Below are 25,006 nucleotides of genomic sequence, written 5' to 3' on the forward strand. Positions count from 1 at the left end.
CTAACTTGGACATGATTAAAGCTTTTTATCCTTGAGCCACAGGCATTAAGGAAGGTAAAAACCCTTATTTTTGTTACTGGGGGGAGGCAATAGGTTGTGTACAGGAGGAATCATGCGATTTGCCAACACTAATATAGCAAAGAGCTTTTTTTTTTTTTTTAATTTTAAAGCACAAAATATATTAGTGACCTGAGGCTATGGGTCTGAGATGTGTGAAGCAGGCTCTCCATGCACTGTAAAATAGCCCCTCTTACCTCTGCTTGCTCAGGCACCAGTGAGGCAGAGCTGTGCTGTATTTGGCTGGAACACCTGTGCCAATAAATGATTTCTCCAGTGTCTTGGCTCCTGGCTCTTGGTTGCTTCTGCTTGGCTTCTGCCACCTCAGATGGTTGGAGTGGAAGCCAAGTGAGACCCTTCTGTCTTCAGAGAATGGTTTGGGTTGGGAGGGACCTTAAAGACCATCCAGTCCCACCCCCTGCCACGGACAGGGACAATTCTCACTATCCCAGGTTGTTCCAAGCCCTGTCCAGTCTGGCCTTGGACATTTCTAGGGATCCAGGGGCAGCCACAGCTTCTCTGGGCACCCTGTGCCACGGCATGCTCACCCTCACAGGGAACAATTCCTTCCCAATATCCCGTCCATCCCTGTCCCCTGGCACTGGGAAGCCATTCCCTGTGTCCTGTCCCTCCATCCTTTGTCCCAAATCCCTCTCCAGCTCTCCTGGAGCCCCTTTAGGCCCTGGAAGGGGCTCTGAGCTCTCCCTGGATCCTTCTCTTGTCCAGGTGAGCACCCCCAGCTCTCCCAGCCTGGCTCCAGAGCAGAGGGGCTCCAGCCCTTGGAGCATCTCTGTGGCCTCCTCTGGACCCTCTCCAACAGCTCCAGGTCCTTCTGCTGTTGGCCCCAGGGCTGGAGGCAGCTCTGCAGGTGGGGTCTGACCTGAGAGGGGCAGAATCCCCTCCCTTGTTCAGATGTGGTCACTGCCAGCCCTGTCCTGTGGCCCTGCTGGTGACAGCCACCCCTTGGGATGGGGAAAGTGCTTCCACCCTGAGCAGAGAGCAGCCAGGACCTGTCCCCAGCATCCCTGAGGATGCACCAGGGCCCTGGAGCACGTGCCTGCAGCCCAGGGCTGTGCCACCACTCCCTTCAAGGTGAATTTATGGACTCTCAGGTGTCCCTCTGGTTAAAATTCTTCCCCCAGGTCTGTCACACTGGGCTGAACTTTGATACTCAGAGTTGTCACCAAGGGAGCACTGGAATTTCATGAGCTGAGGGCTTGTAACTTGTGGGGAAATTACTGTTGTAAAAGAAATGACAGCTGGAAAAGAAATAAAAAAGAGGATCCAGCACTTTTTTTTTTTTGAGCTGGAGGGCTTGTGGGGAAATTACTGTTGTAAAAGAAATGACAGCTAAAATAAAAAAAGAAAAAGATGACCCAGCACTTTTTTTTTTTCAAAGAAAACTTTTTATTTCAACAAGACTGGAAGCTGCACAAATAGAGCTACCACGAGTTTCTTTAGAACAACAGCTTAAATCTACACCAGGAACTGTGGAGTAGGGGCTCTCCTTCTGAGTAACAGCCTGGCCACAGGGGCTTGGCCTTGCAGAGGCCACCGCCCTGCACCTGGCAGCTCTGTCCTAGACCAGGACATGGGCTCTCCTTCCCTTCAGGACAGCAAAGCAGCATTTAAAAGGGGTGGGTAGGGACCTTGCAAACAACAATCCACCCCAGGAGAACAGGACTTGCCTTCAGAGTGCTGTTTCCTCTTGTGAGTCCAGCCTGATGTGTTTGCAGACAGCAGTGGAAGCCTCTTGCAGCTCACACATCAGCCTGAGCCAGAGCCAAGTGGGTCAGGGAAACCTGCCCTGGTCACCCCTGGTGGCTCCAGCCTTCCCAGCTGCTGGCAGGGATCACTCCTCCCTTCCAGGGTGAGCAATGCCCCCCTCAAAAAGCATTCCATGAGGGACAGCAGGGTGCAAACCCTCACTCCCCTGCCTTGCTCTGCCACCCATGCCCTGGGGCTGGGTCAGTGCAGAGCCCAGAGCCTGCTGTGGGGTCAGGCCTGGGAGCTCAGGGCTGTGCTGGCAGCTCCTTTCCCATTTTAACCACTTCCCCACTGCTGAAACGAGGTCTGTGTCACTGCAGGGGCCATCTGTCCCAGCTGCACAGCTGCCTTTCAGCTGGGGGCACATTCAGGTGGACAGAGTACCTCACCTCTCATATATTTAACATGAAAAGGGCTCATTTCAGCATCCTTCAGCACAACAGAAATGTGGCTACAATCTGCCTGCTTCCAGGCTGCAGGATGCCAATCACTGAGGGCCAGAAAGTGGCCAGAGCTTTTTCCTTGGATAAGGAAGCACATTCCTCTCCCAGCTGAAGCAGCATCTTTCCAGCATGGAGCAGGCACCAGAGGTGAGGGAGAAGAGGCTGCCTAAGAAAGGGAGGCAAAACCTTCAGGGGTTTACTCAGCTCTGACCTGGAAAGATGCCTCAAATCTCAAGGAAGAAAAGAAACAACTGGAGTTTCTATTTCAAACCATCCTAACGGAAAAAAACAAACAAAACAAAACAAACAAAAAATAAATCACCAAAAATATTCAGGTAAACAGGAAAGAAGGGGGGGAAAAACCACTCAACCCCAAACACTAAGACTCCCGTCAGCATTTGCAGCCAGCAAGGGCAGCGAGGATGGAGTCCAGCAGTGCCACACTGTCACCCCAGGGGGCTGCAGCTCCCCAGTGTCCCATCCTTGTCACCATCCCAGTGCTGGGCCACTCCCACAGCAGGGGACCTTCTGCCGCCCACCTGCCACCATTCTCCCCCCGCCCGGCCAGGGCCCTTCAGTTGTCCCCTGCCTGCACGTACTCCTCGGTGGCCTTGGAGAGGGTGCTGAGGTACTGCCAGCTCAGGGCTGCCAGCAGCATGGCACAGGACAGGTAGATGGGGGAGTAGTGGTGGCGGGAGGCCATGGGGCCGCCGGGCAGGCTGGCGGCGCGGATGGCGGCGATCGCCTGCTGCGTCTTGTGGCACGAGGGGTCCGTGCTCGGGATCTTCTGGTAGATCTGGAGGGAGGAGGGAGGAGGAGTTAGGGCTCTGTCACGGCCTGAGGCTGGCGCAATGCCAGTGCCCCCACGAAAACACACTCTCCCTGGTGTCTGCTGTGAGATGCGACCAGGAATAAGCAAAGCAGGCCCCCCACTTAGAAATAAAGAAGAGAAAAGTTTATTAACTAAACTACAACTAGATGTAAAAAGAAACACACAGGAAAAATGAAAACCTTCCAAAAACATTTCCTCCTCCCCCCGCCAAATTTCCAATACATCCATCCCTCAAATCACCAACTCTCAGTCCATCACCACCCTTTAGATAATCAATTCTCAGTTCACCAAGGAGTGAGGAGTCCCCCTTGTGCCATAGACTGCCCCTGGAAACACAGCTGAAACCTCCTGTGTTTCCCTGTCACTCGTGGCACTGCCCAGAGATCATTTGCCATTGTGACCTTTTCCTTCCATGTCCAGTGCTCTCACCACTGCGCATGGACCAGAGCTGCTTCTAGGGTTTTCCTTTTAAGGATGCTTTGTCTCATTCCAAAAAGAGCACAGTCTCTCACTTTTGGAACACCTGTCCCCCTTAAATTTCACCCCCTGGGGCAGAGGGGTCTTAAGAACAGAGATCTTCTCTTCCACTGAAGATCAAGGGCACCAACCACCACCCTCCTCATCCGTTGTCTCTATTCACGCACTCCCATAACATCACTGCACTCTCTCAGCTCCAAGCCATTGCCTCCCCCTAAATGCAGCCTCTGTGTCACAGGAAACATGGTTCTGTCCGTGGCTATACAAGAAAAGTCCAGACAAAGGCCACTCCATCACCTCCTCCCACCTAAGATTCTTCTCCACTCTTCCGACATCTTTCACCTGCATGAACTTTCATCACACTTGCCCATTTCCTCCTCCATTTCATCTCTATCTCTCTTCTCATTCAGATCCAGGAGGATCAGTATTTGTACGGTTTCCATTATTCAAGAAAAGGGTTAAAATCTCAGGCTCTGCCTGCCCAGAACTCCCACGACTTCTCACCGTGCCCCCACTGCACTCCCTCCTTCTCCTTCTCGGCTGGGCTGTGCTGCCAGCACATGATATCAAATTTCAAGGTGGCACAGGGAGTTTAAGGGAGGAAAATGGGAGGAAGTTGAAGTTTTGAGGGTCAAGAGTGATGTTGGTGGTGGAGCTCCATGAAGCAAGGGACAGCTGGATGGGGCCAGATGTCACAGACATCTTTTATGAAAAAGCCTTTCCTTAGGATTTTTCCTCCTGAGAAGCTGAGAGGCCTCAGGAACAAAATGTAAACAATGATTATCTGCTGCTGTTGAATGCAACAGGTGCATCTGTGATTGGTCTCATGTGGTTGTTTCTAATTAATGGCCAATCACAGTCAGCTGCCTTGGACTCTCTGTCTGAGCCACAAGCCTTTGTTATTCATTCCTTCTTTTCCTATTCTTAACTAGCCTTCTGATGAAACCCCTTCTTCTATTCTTTTAGTGTCGTTTTAATAAAATATATATCATAAAATAATAAATCAAATCTTCTGAAACATGGAGTCAGCTCCTTGTCTCTTCCCCCTGAACAGGGTCACGGGGGTCCATCCCTTTCCCACTTCCCTCGGGAAGTGCACTAAGCCAAGCTGCCTCTTGAGGGCACCCCATGATGGGACATGGACCACATGGCGTTGGACGTGATCCCTCGAGTCCCAGTGGTGTTACTGGGACCAGTGGTGTTACTGGGACCAGGGGTTCCCACCCTGCAATCCTCACTCGCTGTCTGGCCCACCGGACACCAGTGGGAACATTCCTGCCTGGAACAGCCACATCATCACCTGATTCTGGGGCATTTGGGGTTTTCTTCTCATGGCTTTCTGAGATACTCCTCTGCAGGAGCCTGAGCAAGGTGGGCTCAAGCAGAGACCCTCTCCTTGGTTAAAGCCCTGCAGTGTCACTGTCCAATCTCATGTGGGACATGAGATTGGCCAGTTCACAAGGGCAGCTCTAATAACCCATGGTTTGGGGTCTCCCTGCTGCAGAAGTGAAGTAGTTTTATTTAATAGCCTTCACTGGAATTGGGTTTTGGGGAGGGGGGTGTTTTTTTCCCATAAAACCCCCCACCAGTTGACTTTCCATGTGAACTTTTAATCTCCACAGGACCTTGAAGTCAGCAGGAAGTCATAAGGTCCCCCCTGAGATTCCTTTTCTCCAAGCTGAGCCCCTTTCCCAGCTCCCTCAGTCACTCCTGGTGCTCCAGCCCCTTCTCCAACTCCATTCCCTTCTCTGGACATGCTCCAGCCCCTCAATGTCCTTTGTGTTGTGAGTGGCCCAGAACTGACCCCAGAATTGGGTCAAGGGGATGGGCACTGCCCTGGTCACACATTACTGCTGGTCCAGGCCAGGATGCCCCTGGCCCCAGTCCAGACACACACCCAGACCCAGGGAACATTCAAGGGAACACATCAAGCACAGTTTGGTCCAAGCCAAAACCACATCATGATCACCACTCCCCACCACCACTGAGCCAAGGATAAAATTAACAGATTTCTATATACTCCCAATTCCACCCCAAAAACAGGGACAGGAACAGCCAGAAATGGCTGAAAACAACCTGCTGAGCCTACCTCTTCCACATACTGGTACATGATGGCTTTGACAGCTTGGATGTTGGTGGCATCCATCATGAGGGTGACGGCCTGGCCCTTGCGGATCTTCACCACCCCCTTGAACACCTGCTGGTTGTTGTAGCAGGCAGCCAGCGTGGCAATGGCCATCACCTGAGGAGAGACAGCAAACTTGCACTGCAAGGAACTTGCCAAAGATTCACCCTGTCCACAGTGACATCCATGGAGTGGAGCCACAACCTCAACAACAGCAGAAACGGCAGGAGCCAAGAAATAAGCAAAAAACCAACAACACGGGACCTCCTCCACCTCCAGCTCCTCACCAGCTGGGCTGCAGAGGGTGAGGAACCACTTGGAAGCTTGGCTCACCTGGGGGATAGCACAGAAGTTGAAGACACTTTGGTTTTTGAGGCGGGACAGGTAGGTGAGGACGTCGGGGACGTGGTGGAGGGCGTTGGTGATGAGCTCATTGAGGCACTGCACGGCCGCGTCGATGTTCTCTGGCTTGGCAAGGTCTGAGAGCTTCTTGGCATATCTGCTCCAAACCTAAACACCAAGATAAGTGTTCCTGAGCTGGAGGGTGCATTGATGTCATCAGAGAGACAGCAGGTCTTGGGAGAGCAACAAGAGCCACCAAAAAACCCCCACACAACAGCCTTGGAGCATTGCTGGGGTAAAGAAAAGCAGGAAGGGCAGGCTGTGGGGATGTGACAGTGGCCTTGGTGCACACAAAGAGATGGTAAAGGAGGAAGGTGAAACTCATCTCCACATCTTTCCTAGGGAGGGCAAGGAAAAGGTGAGTCACACATCAAGAAATGCTCTGTGAGACAGCTGAGCCACAAAAGGGGGAGAAAAATTTTTGGATGTCATGTCAGGCACAGGCAAAGCTGATCCTGCTTTTTGGGAGATCTTGGGTACCCTCCTGGGATCTCAAGCAGTCTCATCCTCCCTCATTCCTACAGAGAGGAGAAAGAGCTGCCTAAGTAGCTCTTGGCAGTGTGTGGTGACATCACCTTGTCCCCACATCTGTACCCAGAGAGCTGCAGCCAGCTGTCATCAGAAGTGTCATTGCCAAGAAGATGTACAGCCAACAGCAGCAATTTTATGAGGTTTTTCCTCACCTCTCTGGGCCAGAACTCCCTTCCCTCCATCTGGTCCTCCAGGTAGTCACGGATGATGTTAGTTTTCTGCAGGAAGAGGCCCATGGAGTTTGCCAGGTCTGTGTCCTGCCCCACGATGGAATCTTCCAGCTCTGATGCAGAGAAGAGACGGGAAAGGCCAATCCCCACCAGCCCAGCAACGTAGTGACAATACTGCCAAGGAGGTGCCAAGTTGGGAAAGGAGGGGGAAAAAAAAACAAGATAAAAGGAGCAGTTACAAAGAGCTGCCTGTTTGCCACAGTGAGTTTTACAAAAAGAAATCGACAGTTCATTTGATGCAAGCTCTCCCTGGGATGTCTCAGCTTTCCAATGAAAACACTTTTTCCCAACAGAGATGGTCTGTCTACCCCTTCCATAGAGACAAGGTGGGCCCTACCTGGAAATGTTCAAAAAAACCTGTGGATATGGCACTTGGGGACACAGTTCTGTGGTGGCCTTGGCAGTGCTGGTGGAATGGTTGGGCTTGATGATCTCAGAGGGCTTAACTCCATGACCCTGCTCATGCTCAGTCCATTCCTCTGTCTGGGCTGACTCACCTTGTCCCACTCATGCTGAGAATCCACCTTTTTCTCCAAGAACTCTGCCATCCCAACACCCATCTTGTGACAAATATCTGAAATCACATCCTGGTAGACCTTGGACAGTTTTCTGAACTCCATGGAGATCTGTAGCATGGTAAAAACGGAAAGAGAGTGTTCAGGAAGGAAAAAAAACAAAACAGCACAGCTCAACATTTATTAACAAATCAGAAAAATACTGTTTACCAGGCTCTAATCCTGCCCTGGCTGGAGATCTGGGAAAACTCCCTCAACCTGAGCTGTTTCAAGGTCCTTGGAGCTCAGGCTTAGCCTGTTCCCAGTCTAAACAGGATGGTCTCTGGCAGGAGATCAGACACAGCAGAATCTTTGGGAAGGCTCTGTGGCCTTGGACTGGTATCATCTGGGAGCTGCAGGACAAAACTGACTGCACTTGGTACACAGAGCTGTTTTCCTCTGTAATTTGAGAGCATTCCATCACACCAGCCACGGGAAAAGACCCGTGGGAGGTTTCTGGTGCTCTGCTCTCCCCAGCCTCTCCAGCTCAAGCTTCACACATTTGGCACAACTGGAAAGGCATCAAGCAGTGAGGGAAGTGTGAAATCTTCCTACTGCATGTCCAGTAACGTGACCATGGAATCTCAGAGTGGGTTGGGTTGGAAATGACCTTGAAGGTCTTCTAGTTCCAACCCCCCTGCTATGGGCAGGGACACCTGCACTGTCTCCATCACTCTCAGACTGAAAAAAAAAATAATAAAAAGTGCATCCTCCTTTTCCCAAAACTGTGGAGCATCATGTTTTACTGTGCTAAGCTTTATTCTCCATCAGTGGGGGACTGCAGCCAGCCCAGGGGCTTTGTGCAATAAGGGTTTGTCTGTAAAATAAATGTATTCACTCTGCTTCTGCCTCTGTGGCTTCAGTCCCCTTCAAAGAGGAGCACAGCCTGCAAATGCACCTCTAGGAAATATTATTAGAAGTTTTTCACTGTAAGGGTGGTGAGGCACTGGCAGAGCATGCCCAGAGAAGCTGTGAATGCCCCCCAGAAAATTCAGGGTCAGGGTGGATGGGGCTTGGAGCAACCTGGTCTAGTGGAAGGTGTCCCTGCCTTGGCAGGGGATGAAATGGGATGAGCTTTATGGTCCCACTCAACCCAACAATTCCATGATTCTACAATTTTATGATTATTAAAATGAATAAAATCATACCTGAGCATTGATTTATTAAAATATTAAAAATTATTTAAAATATTAAAATAATAGTCATCAAAATATTAAGTAAAATTATACTTACTAGAATAATTATTAAAATATTCGTTTAAAATATTAAAAATTATTAAAATCATACCTGAGCATGGATTGCCACAAATAAATAACATATACACCAAAAGAGAACAGCAAAGTGCCACAAACACCTTCTCAAAAGCTCCTCTAAAGCCAAGCCACAGCCTTACCTACTGTATCCCTACCCACAGTCTTGTTACCCAGATTCCCAACACAGACATCCCCTATAGCACTCCACACTCCAAACCTGAGCATCAGAACTCCCAACACATCTCAGTTCTCCAAACCACTACCCCGTTCCCACTGCTAGAGAAAGCCTGAATAGGGCAGAATAAATTAAAAATGGTAAAAACCTGAACAAAACAGAACATCCTCTGAAAATGAGATGTTCCTCACCAGAACTATTACATTTTTTTTTCCTAAACAGAGCGATGAAAAAAACCCTAAAAATCAGCTCAATAATAAAAAAGTCCACACAATATTGTTACTAATTACAGTGAGGGTGCTTTTTGTTTTTTATCACAGAGTTGTGGAATGGTTTGGGTGGGAAGGGATCTTAACACTCATCTCATTCCACCCTGTGCCCTACCAGAGGGCAGGGACACCTCCCACTGTGCACACAGGTATCACGTTTACATTTTTTGAAAAATCTCTTTGCCTAAGAGTTTTGTCTTGAGAAGCTGAGAAGCCTCAGAGAAAAAAAAAAAACAACAATAATTCTCTTATTAACTTTTGTTTTGCTTATATGAAATGTGTTTAAAGACTGTTTATTTACAAGTAATTGTTTCACTGGTTTCTGGTGTGAGTTGTTTTGACTCATTGGCCAATCAGTGCTCAGTTGTGAAGAGAGTCTGAAAAGAGCCACGAGTTTTCATTATTATCTTTTTAGCATTCTATAAATATCCATAATATAATATAATATAATATAATATAATATAATATAATATAATATAATATAATATAATATAATATAATATAATATAATATAATATAATATAATATAATATAATATAATGACCTTCTAAAAACATTAAGTCAAATTCATCATTCCTTCCTTAATCAGAACACGCCACAAATACAATTCACTGTAACAACCCCAAATCTCTCTCCACAAGACAATGGTCATCTGCTCTTCCAGCAGAGGAGGCAAAAAAGACACTTTCCAGAGCTGGAATTTTTCCACAGCCAGATCCCCTGTGCCCCACAGCATTGCACAATGTTTGAATTTCTCACCCCAGCCTGGCACCCAGCCCCACAGGCAGGTGATGGAGCCCTTGGGGAGCTCTGTGGCACTGAACAAGCTCTGCAGGCACCCAGAGGTGCCATCAGGAGCAAGGAGGAGGCTGCCTTACCGTTGGGAAGTCCTCCAGCACCTGCCTGTCCCTCTCCTTGCTCTCTGTGTACTTCCAGTCTGGCTGGTACAGGTGGGAGTGGAACTCGTGCAGCATCGGGACCTTGACATCCAAAGGGATGCTCATGTCATCCTCTACAGTGTCCAGGGCACGGAGAACCAGGTAGAATATGCAGACTGCATGGCTGGAAAGGGAGAAAAACCAGTAAGCTTTTACTTGGGGGTGCCTAGGAGGCAGGACAAGCAGCTGCCTTCAGCAGAGGCACTTTGAGCTCAGTGTGTCACACACTGGCACTGCCAGGTGCCTTTGGGAAGACACCAGCCAGGGTAGGAAATGCAGGATTTTCCCTCATGAGGAGAACTACAGCATGATTTGGGGGTTTCTAAGATGTGTATCAGGGAACTACAGCATGATTTTTGGGTTTCTAAGATGTGTATCAGGGAACTACAGCATGATTTTTGGGGTTTCTAAGATGTGTATCAGGGAACTACAGCATGATTTTTGGGGTTTCTGATATGTGTATCAGGGAACTACAGCATGATTTTTGGGGTTTCTGAGATGTGTATCAGGGAACTACAGCATGATTTTTGGGTTTCTAAGATGTGTATCAGGGAACTACAGCATGATTTTTGGGGTTTCTAAGATGTGTATCAGGGAACTACAGCATGATTTTTGGGGTTTCTGATATGTGTATCAGGGAACTACAGCATGATTTTTGGGGTTTCTGATATGTGTATCAGGGAACTACAGCATGATTTTTGGGGTTTCTGAGATGTGTATCAGGGAACTACAGCATGATTTTTGGGGTTTCTGATATGTGTATCAGGGAACTACAGCATGATTTTTGGGGTTTCTGATATGTGTATCAGGGAACTACAGCATGATTTTTGGGGTTTCTGAGATGTGTATCAGGGAACTACAGCATGATTTTTGGGGTTTCTGAGATGTGTATCAGGGAACTACAGCATGATTTTTGGGTTTCTAAGATGTGTATCAGGGAACTACAGCATGATTTTGGGGTTTCTGAGATGTGTATCAGGGAAGGGTCAGACTGTGAGCTCCCTGAGCAGGGAAGATCCAACCCTGCAAGCAAGGCCAGCGCTCACCTGGACCCAGAGGACAGAGCCCAAGGTCAGCTTATTTGGAAATGCAAATGTCAAATAGGGAAGGGAGGAAACAGGTAAGTTTTCCCCATCATTCCCTCTTCTCTGCACACTTTTTACCCTGTTGGGGTAAAATATTCCCCCCCCATACACATGCTGGGGGGAAATAAAGGGGTCACACTGTGCAACAGGGACATTAGGACTGGCAGAAAGAGCCAAAATCACCCTGTATTTTATATCTCCAGGAGCAAGACACTGGAGAGAGCCTATGTGTCCCAGCATCCCAGCAGGAAGCTGCTGGAGAGCCACCACCCCTGCCTTCCCTATCCCTGCTTCCTTCCCCATCCCTGCATCCACATTTCTCCAGCTAAAGAAAAAAACAATAAAAAAAAAAAAAACAAAACAAAAACAAGAAAAAAAGCCAACAACAACAACAAAAAAAAAAAACTCAAAAAACAAAAAAAACCAACAACAACAAAAAAAAACCAACAACAACAACAAAAAAAAAACAACACAAAAAACCAAGTCCTGATGGCAAGAAATGCTGTTTGCAACTCTTGCAACTCCAGGATTTATATAAAATAATCCCCAGATCTCCATGAGCACAGGGATATATGCCAAGGAGAGGAGGCATTTATTAATTGTTTAACAAATGGAAAGTAGCTTGGTCTGCTTAAATGCTAATTAGCAGGTGACAGTGCTGCACTCCTGGAATGACAATCACCCAGGGAAAACTGACTTGCTCTTAGAGCCAATACTGTTAAATTTGGCTATTTTTCCTTGATTAGAAGGGTATTTAACACCTCTGTCAAACCACATGAGCAGCTCTCGTGCTCTTGTTCCTTTGCATGACTGAGTTTTTCCATTCCAGCCAGGCTGTAAATGTTCATCCAACAGGATGCAAGTGCCCAAGGCTCCAATCTGCTTCCAGGAGCCACCAAGAAAGGCAGAGCAGAACCTGGAAATGCCATCCCAGAGGCAGCTCTCACATGGGCATCATGCCCAGGGAAGAGCCAGCAGTAATTCCAGAACCCAGCAGAGTTAAAACATTTATTTAACTTCAATTCTGCATCCAGACCTTATGTGTCTCCCTAACTTCCATCACATACTGAATTTAGACCCATGGCACAAATGGAAGCAAAGTACAAGTCTGGATCTCCCAGAGCTCAAGCTCAGCCCTGTCAGCTGTAGCTCCCTCCTGCCCACGAGGAGGTCTCCTTTCTCCTTGCCAGGACATACAGCCTGTGCTGGACCCTCAGGAACAGATCCTGAGGAGTTCCAGAGACAGGCAGGAGCATGGAACTGGCAGCAGAGAGGCGGGAGCATCCCTCCTCTCCTCTCCATCAGCAGGAGAGGAGCTGTGAGCTTGGATCAGAACTCCTTCCCACCAGCAGCAGCAGTTATGATGCTGTTGGCTCAGCTGTGGATGAAGCTGCAGTTTTGAGCCTCCCACCTTCCCAGAAAATGCCCCAACCATGGAGCAATAAGCTGGACAGGGTTCTGGCCAGCAAAACAGATGGTCCATTGGGACAAAAAAAGCCAGGAAGGAAGAATCAGAGATTTCAGCTCAACTACCAACACCCTGCCTGGCCAGGGAAGGGTACCCTGCCTCCCCAGCTTCCATCACACACTGAATTTAGATCTATGACACAAATGGAAGCAGACAGCTGCAAAGTACAAGTCTGGATCTCCCAGAGCTCAAGCTCAGCCCTGTCAGCTGTAGCTCCCTCCTGCCCACGAGGAGGTCTCCTTCCTCCTTGCCAGGACATACAGCCTGTGCTGGACCCTCAGGAACAGATCCTGAGGAGTTCCAGAGACAGGCAGGAGCATGGAACTGGCAGCAGAGAGGCAGGAGCATCCCTCCTCTCCTCTCCATCACCAGGAGAGGAGCTGTGAGCTTGGATCAGAACTCCTTCCCACCAGCAGCAGTTATGATGCTGTTGGCTCAGCTGTGGATGAAGCTGCAGTTTTGAGCCTCCCACCTTCCCAGAAAACGCCCCAACCATGGAGCAATGAGCTGGACAGGGCTCTGGCCAGCAAAACAGATGGTCCATGGGGACAAAAAAAAACAGAAAGGAAGAACCAGACATTTCAGCTCAACTACCAACACCCTGTCTGGCCACTGCCCCAAGCACTCCTCCAGAAGTTCCTCATTTTCCAGCAGCCCTTCTGGGATGCCTGTCTGTAACCACAGGGCCTCAGCTGAACTCCCTGAAGGGGTTAACATCAATGCAAGCACTTTTTTTGATCCAGCAAAATTAATTCCTTCTGTAAGGCTGTGGCTCTACCTATTTCTCTATCCTCACTATTTTGTATTTCCCTTGTTCATCCCTAAATTCTCCAACAGAACTCCTGGGCTTTGAAAATGAGTCTCTCCTGATGCACTACTGAGCCAGCTGTAATCCAACCACCATCCCTGCCCAACCTGGGTTACAAAGATCAGGCAAGAGCATTTTTAGGATGCCAGGCAGAAATTCTGTGCCCTGAAGGGTGATCCTTCTGCACGGCTGTAGGGCAAGGATTAAAGGACAAAAAACACAAGGAAAACTGCAGGAAGTTTGAGGCAAGCACAGGGCGGACACATTGCTAACAGGTTTCATAGTGTTTTCTTAAATTTTTTTTCTTAATTCCTGCACAGAAAAAGCATGGAAAATAAAAAGCTTAATTCTTGGCCCTACTCGTACTTTTCCATGCAATTTCAGCCAAACCACTGAACTTCTCTGCCTTCCTGTCAACCAGGCTGCAAACACCATTTCATAAACACTGGACACAGCTATGGGGCACCATCCAAAATGCCAAACCAGGGCTCAGAAACCCCACAGACCACCCAGTGTTCGGGCTGGTGCCTGCAACTGCTCAGATCAGAGCCATCAGATGTGTCTGCAACAACTCCCAGAACCCCTAAATTTGATCATCAACCCATCTTGGAATTAACTGGGGATTTAAAAACTGAAATCAGTAATTGTCAAATGAATATAGGGAATTGTATGGAGAATAATTACATGGCATGAGGCCCCCTGGCCAGCTGAGCTTTATTTACATCCTCTGTTACTATTCCTGTCTGAAGCTTTTCTGCACAGGGCAGCAAAATCTGCACAGCAAAAAACGGGTGTGCAACAAACCCCCTGTGACAACTGCACCATTTGGTTCCAAAAGCACCTCCCAGGCACGGCCCAGACCCTTGGTCAACCCCAGGTTTTTCCTCACCTCCTCCCTCCAGCCTTTGTCCAGCGCCAGCCTTGGCAGCGCCAGGACACATTCCCAGGGTGTCACACGGGGCAGAGTGCCAGGCCCTGTGTCTAACAGCCTGCTCAGCCCAGAGACCCAGTTTGGGGAGGGATGTGATGCACAGGGGGGATGTGGTACAGCCAGCTGGGACGTGAAAATCCCCACGTCCTGCTGCACGGGGTGGGGCTGAGCTGAGCGAGCCCAGCCAGCTCCTGATGGGAGAGGGAGCCGGTCCCAGCAGCTCCACTAGACAAAAACGGAGTTTGGGGGTAGGTACTGCATGGGCCCAGCTCTGGTACTGGGGGGGCATCACACCCACCAGCTCCTGGGGACACCTGAAACTGGGGGGCCACTAAGTTCCCTGGGATGCCCAGTGTTGGGGTGGCATTGTACCACCCAGGGAGGAGATTTACCCCCACCATCACCACCTCCATCACCACCTCCCAGGGAGGAGATTTACCCCCACCATCACCACCTCCATCACCACCTCCCAGGGAGGAAATTTACCCCCACCATCACCAGGGAGTTCCAGGGGACAGCTGCACCCACTCCCTCCTGAGGATCCCCATTGTTGGGGTGTCACCCTACCCACCGCCCCCCAAAAACCCCCAGTGCCGGTGGTCACCGCACCCCTCTCCCGTATCCCCCCGGGTGTCCCCCGCTCACCGCAGCTCTCCATCCAGAGCCTGGATGACGGCGGCGAAGCTGCGACTGGTCTGGTTGAGGTATCGGTAGCAGGTCCGGAGGCCACATCCCAGCGAGTCCTGCGGGCAGAGCGGGCCGGGGGCCGCGGGTTGGAGCCGGGGGGCGGCGGGCAGCGGGGCCGGGGGGGCTCCGCACCGCTGCCGCTGCTGCTGTGGCTGCTGTCCCCGCCGCCGGCCCGCTGCCCGCGGGGGCTTCCGCGGCGGGGACAGCGTCAGTGTCCGCCGCAGCACGGACACGGCCCGGGAGCCGGCCGCCATGGGGGCGGCAGCGCTGGGGGGCTGCGGCCGCTCCGCTCCGCCCCGGACCGAAACACGCCCCTTAACCCGCCCCGTGCCGTGGCCGGAGACGCTGCCATGTACGGACAGCGCCGGGGCCGTGCGATGTCCGGAGCGCCGGGGATACGCGCAGGGTACCGGCACCGAGCAATGCAAGGGATGCTCGGAGGTGGGGGGATGAATGCGGGTATAGGCACCGGGAAATGCATGGGAAGCGTGAGATAATCGGAGTCAGTGGGATGCTCGCAGGATACTGGCACTGAGCAATACAAGGGATGCCTGGAGCTGCGGGATGCTCCGGTAGCACCGGGGCTCTGCGATGTCCGGCATTGGTACCGGCACCGAGCAATGCAAGGGATGCCCGGAGCCGGTGGCAAGCTCGCAGGGTACCGGCACCGGGCAAAGCAGGGATGCTTGGAGCCGGTGGGATACACCAATGCACAGGATGCCCGGAACCGGTAGGATGCACACACGGTACGAGCAATGCAATAGGATGCCCGGAGCCGGTACCACCGGGAAGCACCGAGGCGTACACAAGGCACACAAAGCCGGGCAAAGTCCTATACACGCTGGATATGAGATGGTCACCCACGGCAACACCGTATATGCGCCCGGACATGACAGTACCCCCCACCTCCTCCTCCTCCTCCCATGCCCCACTCCACACCGAGAGCACCGCGCACCGGCGACAGCGAAGCGCTTCCCGCCGCCCGCGCATCCCTCGCCGCTCACCGTGTCCATCCGCGGCATGACGGCGCGGTAGCCGCCCATCTTGAAGCGGAGCAGGTTGTAGATGTCCTCGGGGTGGCCCAACCATTTCCGCAGCAGCTCCATGGGGGCCGCGCTCAGACCCCGCCGCCGCCGCGCGCTCCCGCCGCCCCCCCCCAACCCGCCGCTTAACCGGGCACGGGCGGGGCCGCTCCAGCCCCGCCCCGCAGCCAATCACAGCGCTCGGCACATCGCTCGGTGGGGCGGGCGCGGCGCCGATTGGCGAAGGTGCGCTCGCACCAGGGCAGCGACAGCCAATAGGAAGGCGGCGCGGCTGGTGTGACGGCCGGAGGCGGGCGCTGATTGGCTGAGGCGCGCGTCGGCACAGGCGGAGCGGGAAGGAGTCGGTGGCCCCGAACCCCCTCGTGTGAGCGTGAGGGGAGCGGAGCCGCCATGGAGGTGCGGGAGGGTTGGCGTGGGAAGGGAGCGTGAAAACCTTCCAGTTCCAACCCCCTGCCATGGCAGGGACCCCTTCCACTATCCCAGGCTGCTCCAAGCACCGTCCAGCCTGGCCTTGGACACTTTCAGGGGTGGAGAAGCCACAGCTTCTCTGGGAATTCCATCCCAGCCCGCTCCTGCTCATCACAGGGAAGAATTCCTTCCCCGTACCCCATCTAACCCCATGCTCTGGCAGTATGAAGCCGTTCCCCCTTGTCCAAAGTCCCTTTCCAGCCCTCCCGAGCCCCTCCAGGCACTGAAAGGGGCTCTGAGATCTCCCTGGAGCCTTCTCCAAGCTGGACAGCCCCAGGTCTGAGCTTGCCTCCATAGCAGAGGGGCTCCAGCCCTTAGAGCACACCTCCATGGTGCTCTTATGGACTCGCTTCCACAGTCCACACCCTTCCTGTGCTGAGAACCCAACACATGCCCAGCTCCATCCCCATCCTTCCAAGTGCAAGATTCAGCTCTTGGGGTTCTTTTTTGTGAGTTGTTTTCTTCCAGAAGCTAGGCTTTGATCATCATTGTAGGTCCCTTCCAACTCAGGATATTCTATGATTCTTTGTTTTGGACAGGCATTTGGCCTGCAGAAGGGACATTAACCACCTTCTTTGGGCCCATAACCCCATTAATTCATTTATTCAGCAATCCCATAACCTGCAACCACTCAAAGGTGTTGCAGTTCCCAAGGGAGAGGGCTGTGCAAGTCTTGCCTAGGAAGCAGCTGCCTACAGCAGAGGTGTTTATCTCCAGTATTCCCAGCTGATTTGCAATCTATCTTTAAATCCAGCTCCCATTAATGAGACCACTTACACAGCTAAGGAAAGTCACTGGTACCATCCTCAACAGGCAGCTGTTAACCAATTCCAGGCAGCTGGAATTTCCATGTACAGCCCAGTTTTTAACCAAGAAACTGCCAGAAAGGACACACTTGAGATGAACATCACTGATTCTAATTCCAGCTTTTATTTTTTTTGCTCAAGTCAACAACTTATTATTAAAATAAACTCAAATCCAGGGAGGGAGGACAGCAGCAGTTCCCACCTGGTGTACAGAGACACAGCTCTATTTCCAAACCTTTCTGTTTTCAGGTTTCCTTGGAGATCCTGAGTTTTATGCAACACTGCCACACACTGTAATTTTTTTTTTAAATTTTTACAGCAAGATCTGGAATTGGCAGTTTGCCACAAAGCTGAAACCTGTGGGTGCAGAGATGAGCTCCACCAAGCACTGCTGACGTTTATTTTGTACATGTTGATGTGGAAGGAGGAGGGAGCTGTTCCTGTCAGATTACATGGGAACAGCCCCTCATGTTTAACCACACCCAGTCACAGCCCAGCACACAGGTATTCAGCTCCAAACAGAGGCAGGATTATTTAATTCCTAATTAATCAAGCTGCTTAGGCAGAGGGATATCCTCTGTTTTGCTGACTCCTCCGGGGTCAAGGGACAGGGTCACCAGACCACAGCAATCCCGTGCTTAACCCTTCACACTTCCCATCCACTGCCACCTGAACAGGGTGACCAGTGCACCTCAGACCTGGTCAAACTCTTTACACTGTGGTGCCACTGTGACAAAAAAAAAAAAACCAAAACAAAACATGGACAGCCACTTTTTCCTTTCTGCAGCCTCTCAGGGAACCTGGGACCTCCACTGAGCATTTAACTCTGCCAGCTCCCTAAGGACCAAACTCAACAGCCTAAAAGAAACCACAGAAACCTTCTAGGACAAGGAGGAGCATGGATCAGAGACCACCCAGCACCCTGCAGGACAGATCACCCAGTGACTGAGGAAGGGTCCCCATCCCCTGGCAGCACCGCAGGCTGGCACTGAGGGCACCACCACGTCAGTCTCTTGAAGCCGCCCAAGGGTCCAAAAGTGCCCTTCATCAGGGGATGCCCCAGGGGGCACTGCTCCTTCTGGTACACCTGGGGGTGCAGCCCTTGGCCACGCAGTTTGTGGCGCAGCCACTCAGAGCTGAACTGAACGGCGCAGTCCAGCAAACGCTCCAGGTCTGAGAGAGCCAAGAGGGAGCCTGGTGTTAACGGGTGGATCCTGGCCAGGTACAAGATCTCGTTCTTGATGATGTTCCCTGGAAGGGGCCAGAAACAAGGAGACAGCAAGGATATTTCTAATCAAGGTAATACAGGCTGCTGGCTCTAACTTGTGATTTCTGCCTCAAGGAGCACAGCCAGCAACACCACTCCCTGTACCAGAGTTGGCATCCAGGGAGTAGACTTAGAGCTGGGATTGGACTAGAAGAGGTTCTCTTCCCTCTACTGTTGTTACAGACCTTGACGATCAACCAGAAGCTCTTAAACTAAAGAGCAAACTGCCCAGACATGCACTTCTGCATCTGTAGACATCCCACCCACCTTCCTCCATTTCTCCTTCTGCCCCTATTCCCTGGAACTCACCCAGCCCTGAAAAATATCTTTGGTCTAGGAGGGTGTAGCAGATGGGATCGGGTGCACAGAGGGCACGCAGCGCCCGGCCTCGGTGGAATTCCACAGCCAGGATGTCAGAAGCAGGATCAGCCCTGGGAGAGGAGCACCAGAGCATCCGGCAGTTGTAGAAAACAAGGAAGCCTCCGCTCTCAAAGTGCAGAACCAGCCTGGGAGAAGTAGAGAAGTTGGAGTCTCTCATCAAAAACATCTCTGAACTACTTGTTATACTCTGCAGCTGGCCACTGTCCCAAGGCAAGGTGGCATCTTAAATGACTGCAGCCATGAAGCTTGGTGATGAACCCACACAGCTGGGGGAAAGCTTTTCCTTCAGCTGCCCTGTGACCCTGGTTGACAAAGCCTTCAGCAGGACAGCTCACAAATCAGAGAAATGGATGTTAAAAGTAGCACAAAAAACTGTGTCTAAAAACACTCGTGTGGAAATAAAGTCATAATTCAAAAGAATCATAGAACCGTAGAATGGTTTGGGTTGGAAGAGAACCCAAAGATCATCTTGGGCCACCCTGCCATGGGCAGGGACACCTTCCCCCACCCCAGGTTGCTCCAAGCCCTATCCAGCCCGGCCTTGGACACTTCCAAGGCAGCCACAGCTTCTCTGGGAAGCTGTTCCCCCTTGCTCTGTACAATTCCGGTGGGATACAGGACACAAACCTTAGCCATGTTTTCAATTTGCTGCTGCCTTTTACAGCATCACTCCAGCCTGTGATTCCAGGTATATGAGATGTTTGCTATTTATCCAAGGCTTTTTAAAAAACACATAACAGGGAGAAACTGGCAATTTTAGGGCATGATTCAGCCTGGCATCCTAAAAATTCTCTCATCAAGATAAAAATCTTAGCAGAGCTGGTACTAAAATCCCCACAATGCATCCTACAATTCCACTGTGGATTCTCTGGTTGAACACACCCCACATTCACTCATGCCTTAAAAATTATCAGAGAAAATCAAGGCTAAGAGCATTCCCACACAGATTTAGTTTGGGAGAAAAGAGGACATACCTGGGCACAGGATCCTTCCAGTCCCCTCTTTTATTGGCTCTGCTTGCCCTCGAGAACTCGTTTGCGCGGATGCTGCCGAACATGCCAAAGTGGACGCGCAGCCAATTGCCCCGACCCTCTGCTGCCTCTGGGGCTTCAGATCTTGAGTGCTGGGCTTCCTGCAGCTCCTCATCCTGGGAATGGGGGTGTGGAACACCATCCTGTCCTTGCTGTCCCTGGGCAGGACAGTGTGCCCCACAAGCAGCCTCTCTTTGCAGCGCTGTGTCTTCAGCAGTTGGTCCAACAGGACCTTCAGCTGCCACAAATGCCAGGTACAAGTTCTTCCCATGAACCTGAGAAAAGAGGTGGGATGTGCTGATGATCCATAAAGGATCAGCACATTCTAGAAACACCTGGGTTTGAATGGACCTTAAAGTTCATCTCATTCCAAGCCCCCACCCACGGGCAGGGACAACCTCCACTAGACCAGGTTGCTCAGCCCTCATCCAACCTGATTTTGAATACTTCCAGGGATAAAACCTCTGGCTGTTTCCATACAAGTGACTTATTTTCTACAACCTCTGTTAGAGGGCACATCAGCCCAACTTGAACATGGGATTCATCAGCATCCAAGCCATTCCCATCAGAGCTGGGGTCATCCTTGCAGATTCCTTTCTTTGCCTGCCTGAAGCATAAGATGTTTAGATGCCACTCAATTCTGAATCCCTCACAGGGATTCCCATCAGGCCCACCAAGACAGACACTCAGGGGTTTGAAATTTGTCATCATCACTTCTGATTTCTCTTCCCACTTTGTGCTGGGCCCATTTTGTGCTTTTAATTTTGCTCTGCACCTTTAATCAGAGGTGAGGCTGCACCAGGGTTTGACCAGTCAAGTCCAAATCATCATCTGGAGGTGTCAGGCCAGTGAAGCCCCAGCAGGACCGACCCAGTGTGACTTCTGACAAGTACCCACAGCACAGACATCTCAACTTAGCCAGGTGAAACCCTCAGGCAAACATTCACAGGTTCTGCACCTTCTGTCACCCAGGTGTGGGGCAATGGTGATTGCTGCCCTCAGACTTGTCATGGATCTGTAAATTCAACTCACCTGGGAGTCCTGGAGCCTCAGGGCATTCAGGTCATTCACGCTGAGCTTCCGGCTGCTTCCCCCCACCTTGGCCACCACTTGTCCCACAAAAGGGGAGGTCAGCAGCTGGAACTTCCTCACTGAAGGGCCCTCTGGCATCTCCAGCAGCTGCAGAGGGATTAGCAGGTCCTTGTCACACTCTGCCCTAGACTTGAAGGGAAGCTGCAACTCAGAAATACACAAAACATTCTCCTAATTTCCCTCCTTAAGTTCCTGTGGTAAAGACCATGAAGATAAATAGGACCAGGGAGGTGAAGGAGTTTCCATCCTAGCAGATATATATAATTTAATCTAACACAGCCCTGAATAACATATTCCAATGGCAGTTTTCATGCTACAAGTGGGAATTTGGCCTGGGGAATCTCCCAAAGTCCCTTTTTTCCTGGGGCAGTGGGAGGTTTCCCTGCCCACATCACTGGGGTTGGAAGTAGATGATCTTTAAGTTCCCTTCAACCCATTCCACTCTGTAATTTTATGATTAGTGACCCAGAATCAGCACAGGCCAGTGACCCATCTTTTTCCCTATACACCATGGGAAGTGCTGCTCCCATGGAAAGATCAGCCCTGGAATTAGAACATCCCCACCCCTGGCTTTACCCCTGGCTTGCCCCACTGACTGCAATGGCATGGAACCAGTTGGGGAGCATTCCTGCACTCTGCTAGCAGCATCTGGGAGCAGAAGGCTCTGGGTGAGGGGGAGATGAGGCAGCACCATCCTGCAGCTCCTTCCAGGAAGTCACACCAATACATAAGGAGTTATTCCTGGCATGAAGCCTCAGTTACTTGCAGTTCTTCTGAGGACTTGTGCTGGCTGTGGGTGTACAAGGAGAGCTCAGCTTGGCTTTCATCCCACAGTGCCAGTTCTCCCTGCAGACTAAACCCAGAGACCAGCACTGATCAGAGGCTCAGCCTCAAGCTCCACAGCACTCAGTACAGGGCTCTGAGGCACCTGGCACAGCTCTGAGACAGCTTGATGAGAAAATCAACAGCAATCCTCGGGCCCCCCCACCAGAAGAGCCATTCCCACCTCATGCCAGCCATTCCTGTGCTGCAGCACAAACCATATCCCTTTTGGAAGGGCTCAAGAGGAAAACATGTTAGGGAACATTAATTTAATGTCTTAAGATCAAGGTACAGATATTAACTGGTCATCAAAACTAGATTTAGCAAGGGTAAAAGACTGAGCTTTAGTCCTCTGCCTTCAAGGGCATGTAATGATTATTCACAGGCCTGCTCCAGTTTTACCCAAAAAATCTGCACATTGATCAAGAGACAGCTAAAGAAATGCTTCTGCTGCCAAATGCACGAGCAGCAGTTTGGATCCCTGAAAACAGCTGGGCACAGGTTATCCAAGGAGTCTGCCCTGACTATCCAGGCACTGGCTCCACAGATTGAGTGCCAGGACAGCCCTGTGAGCCCAGAGCTCACATCCCAGGGAAGTTCATCACTTGCAGAGCTCTGACTGCTGCTAAGTCAGTTCTCCACAGCTCCTTGTGAGAGACTGGAAGTGCTGGGAGCTCTGTAAGGTGTTAATGTTCACACTGCCCCAGCTGTAGCCTGTCTGACAGCAAAGGAACACTCCTCCTCAAGAGGAAAAACTGCCCTGTTCCCCACCACATCAGAACCACCAGCATCTGCCATCCTTATCCCATGTACCTCCTTATTTCACATTTTTCCTCTAGATCCACTTCAGTCTCATTCACAGTACTCCCCTCTCCAAGGAGGAAGAGGAGGAAAACCATCCCCAACCCTGTGCAGGGCATGACACCCATCTCACCATGAGCATGGTCCCTGAGCTGGTACCTCTGCAGGTCTGGGGCAGGGAGCCAGGCCTCCAGGACAAACCTTCCCCCTGTATAGGCTCATTCCCAGCCCTTGTGCCCAGACAAAGGCCCGGCACCCACAGAAGAACAGAGCAAGGACAAGGCTCATGCTGCTCACCCCAGCTCTGCCTGCACCCAGGGATTGCAGGAAGGCCCCCTGTGACCTTACACCCCTGGGCAAGGCTCCTACAGGGACTTGAAGGCACAGCCCTGACCCTCCACATGCAGTCAGGGGGTGCAGAGCTCTCCATCTTCTCACACTCAACCAAACATCAATTTACAGCCATTCTCAGAGAACAGGCACTGAGTTCCTACCCCATTCTCACCCACATCACTGCAGGGCAGTGAGGGCACCCACTGCTTTTCCCCCAAGCCTCACATTCCTGCATCCAGCTCTCATCCGCTGCTCTCCCCATGCATCCATTTGGGGAGCAGGACGGGCAGGCTGACCCCCCCACTTCGTTACCTCTCCTCTACTCCTCACAGCCCTTCCTCTTCCTCCACCCACCCTCAACTGAGGACTGAGCACAGCCAAACCCCTTCCACCCACCGCTTTATAAGGGAGGAAGATCCTCCCTCCTCTCCCCAAAGAGCAGAGGAGCTCCCCAGTTGGCTGCTGGGGGAGCGATGGGCGGGTTCCAGGTGCTGATCTCACTCACCCCACCAGCTGTACCGGTTTGTAAACTGGTTGGACTGGGGAGGAAGCTGGGCAGTACCTGGCAGGGCGATTGGGTGCTCAGAGCAGGGCCGTGCCCCTGCAGAGTGGGAGGTGGCTCAGCACATTTTAAAAACAGGTGATTGGCGTTTTTCACAGCGCAGCCCTGGCTGACAGCCTGATTTCAGCTCCAGGCTGCTGTCTCTGAGTTCAGCTGGAAGCATTCAGGCTGAACAAGGCCTGAGTAAAACTCAGTGAGAAGACCAAAAATCTGAGTCATTATGGTTTTTAAGTGCCCCCAAGGGTTTTTCCCCTCTCTGCTGTGTTCAGGAGCTTTTCCTCATTTATATTAAAATCACAGTCACAAACTGGTTTGGGTTGGAAGGAACCTTAGAGATCATCCAGTTCCACCTCTCTGCCATGGGCAAGGACACCTTCTACTAGACCAGGTTGCTCCAAGCCCTGCCCAGCCTGGCTTTGAGTTGCTTCAAGCTGGGTCTGTCACCTCTGAGTTCTTCATTCTGTGTTGGCCATTCCAAATCCTGCATATAGCAAGGGGCTCTGTGTGGCTCAACATTGATTTTCCTGCAATGACTCATTACTTGGGAATTCCCAGGTCTAGGCAATTAATTTACCAAATATTTTTGTTCTCATTAATAATTAATATTTATTAAATAGGAATTTTATATAGAACAAGGAGTAATGGGTGCAACTTGAAGGAGGGGAAATTTAGATTAGATATTAGGAAGAAATTATTAACTTTGAGGGTGGTCAGAAATTATTAACTTTGAGACACTGGAGCAGGTTGCCAAAGGTGGTTGTGGCTGCCCCATCCCTGGAAGTGTCAAAGGCCAGGTTCAGCAAGGCCTTGAACAGACCGGTCTAGTGGAAGTTGTCCCTGCTCATGGCAGGGGGTGGGACTAGGTGAGCTTTAAGGTTCCTTCCAACAGCTTCACGTTCTATGATTTGGGAAAACATTTCCACCGTGAGGTTGGTCAGACACTGAACAGGAGCCCAGAGAGGTGGTGAGATTTCCATCTTGGGGTATGTTCAAAACTTGACTGAACAGGGCTCTGAGAAACCTGATCTCATCTTTTCTGACTTTAAATTCCCTGTAATTTTTTCATTGTGAGCTCTCTGGGACAGGACCCACTTCACCATTTCTTCTCCAGGTACATTTCATGTTTTCAGTATTTCATCATTTACCCCCTGCCCTCTCCAAGAAGCCTATGAGTGTAGACAGAATCAAGCAGAAACCTTCTGGTTTTATTATCATTGTTTTATTTCCATTAGTTCTAAAGGTGTAGAAGTTACGTGGATTGGTAGCCATACTACTTCATAATAGATATTTTTTTACATCTTTAAATAATTACAGCTTGTTCAGTTGGTTGGTTTCCCTCTCCCCTTTACAAATAAGCGTCTGTTTCCA

At 50.8% G+C, this 25,006-nt stretch overlaps 2 protein-coding genes across 2 annotated transcripts; both read right to left on the bottom strand.

Annotated features, from left to right (window-relative positions):
- Positions 1-1,440: 1,440 nt before the first annotated feature.
- FDFT1 (farnesyl-diphosphate farnesyltransferase 1) lies at positions 1,441-16,183 on the bottom strand. The gene is made up of 8 exons (XM_066547609.1): positions 16,037-16,183; positions 14,991-15,088; positions 9,994-10,177; positions 7,362-7,490; positions 6,787-6,978; positions 6,035-6,211; positions 5,666-5,818; positions 1,441-3,063 (listed from the first exon to the last, which is right to left on the bottom strand). The coding sequence occupies exons 1-8, from the start codon at positions 16,136-16,138 to the stop codon at positions 2,842-2,844; spliced, it is 1,257 nt and encodes a 418-aa protein (XP_066403706.1). The 5' UTR covers positions 16,139-16,183; the 3' UTR covers positions 1,441-2,841.
- A 2,100-nt stretch (positions 16,184-18,283) lies between these two features.
- Positions 18,284-21,198, bottom strand: NEIL2 (nei like DNA glycosylase 2). The gene is made up of 4 exons (XM_066546158.1): positions 21,061-21,198; positions 19,972-20,303; positions 18,926-19,122; positions 18,284-18,600 (listed from the first exon to the last, which is right to left on the bottom strand). The coding sequence occupies exons 1-4, from the start codon at positions 21,196-21,198 to the stop codon at positions 18,284-18,286; spliced, it is 984 nt and encodes a 327-aa protein (XP_066402255.1).
- Positions 21,199-25,006: the final 3,808 nt, after the last annotated feature.

The sequence above is a fragment of the Molothrus aeneus genome, chromosome 3 (genome assembly GCF_037042795.1).
Source record: "Molothrus aeneus isolate 106 chromosome 3, BPBGC_Maene_1.0, whole genome shotgun sequence".
In the NCBI taxonomy this organism is placed as follows: domain Eukaryota; kingdom Metazoa; phylum Chordata; class Aves; order Passeriformes; family Icteridae; genus Molothrus; species Molothrus aeneus.

Excerpts from the sequence above, each read along its gene's own strand:
- NEIL2 (XM_066546158.1), bottom strand. The coding sequence starts at position 21,198 with ATGCCAGAGGGCCCTTCAGTGAGGAAGTTCCAGCTGCTGACCTCCCCT. Across the intron at positions 20,304-21,060 it reads TGAGGCTCCAGGACTCCCAG|GTTCATGGGAAGAACTTGTA; the intron begins GTGAGTTGAATT and ends CTCTTTTCTCAG. Across the intron at positions 19,123-19,971 it reads TGGAAGGATCCTGTGCCCAG|GCTGGTTCTGCACTTTGAGA; the intron begins GTATGTCCTCTT and ends TACTTCTCCCAG.
- FDFT1 (XM_066547609.1), bottom strand. The coding sequence starts at position 16,138 with ATGGAGCTGCTGCGGAAATGGTTGGGCCACCCCGAGGACATCTACAAC. Across the intron at positions 10,178-14,990 it reads GCTCTGGATGGAGAGCTGCG|CCATGCAGTCTGCATATTCT; the intron begins GTGAGCGGGGGA and ends CTCCCTTTCCAG. Across the intron at positions 7,491-9,993 it reads TGCTGGAGGACTTCCCAACG|ATCTCCATGGAGTTCAGAAA; the intron begins GTAAGGCAGCCT and ends ACCATGCTACAG.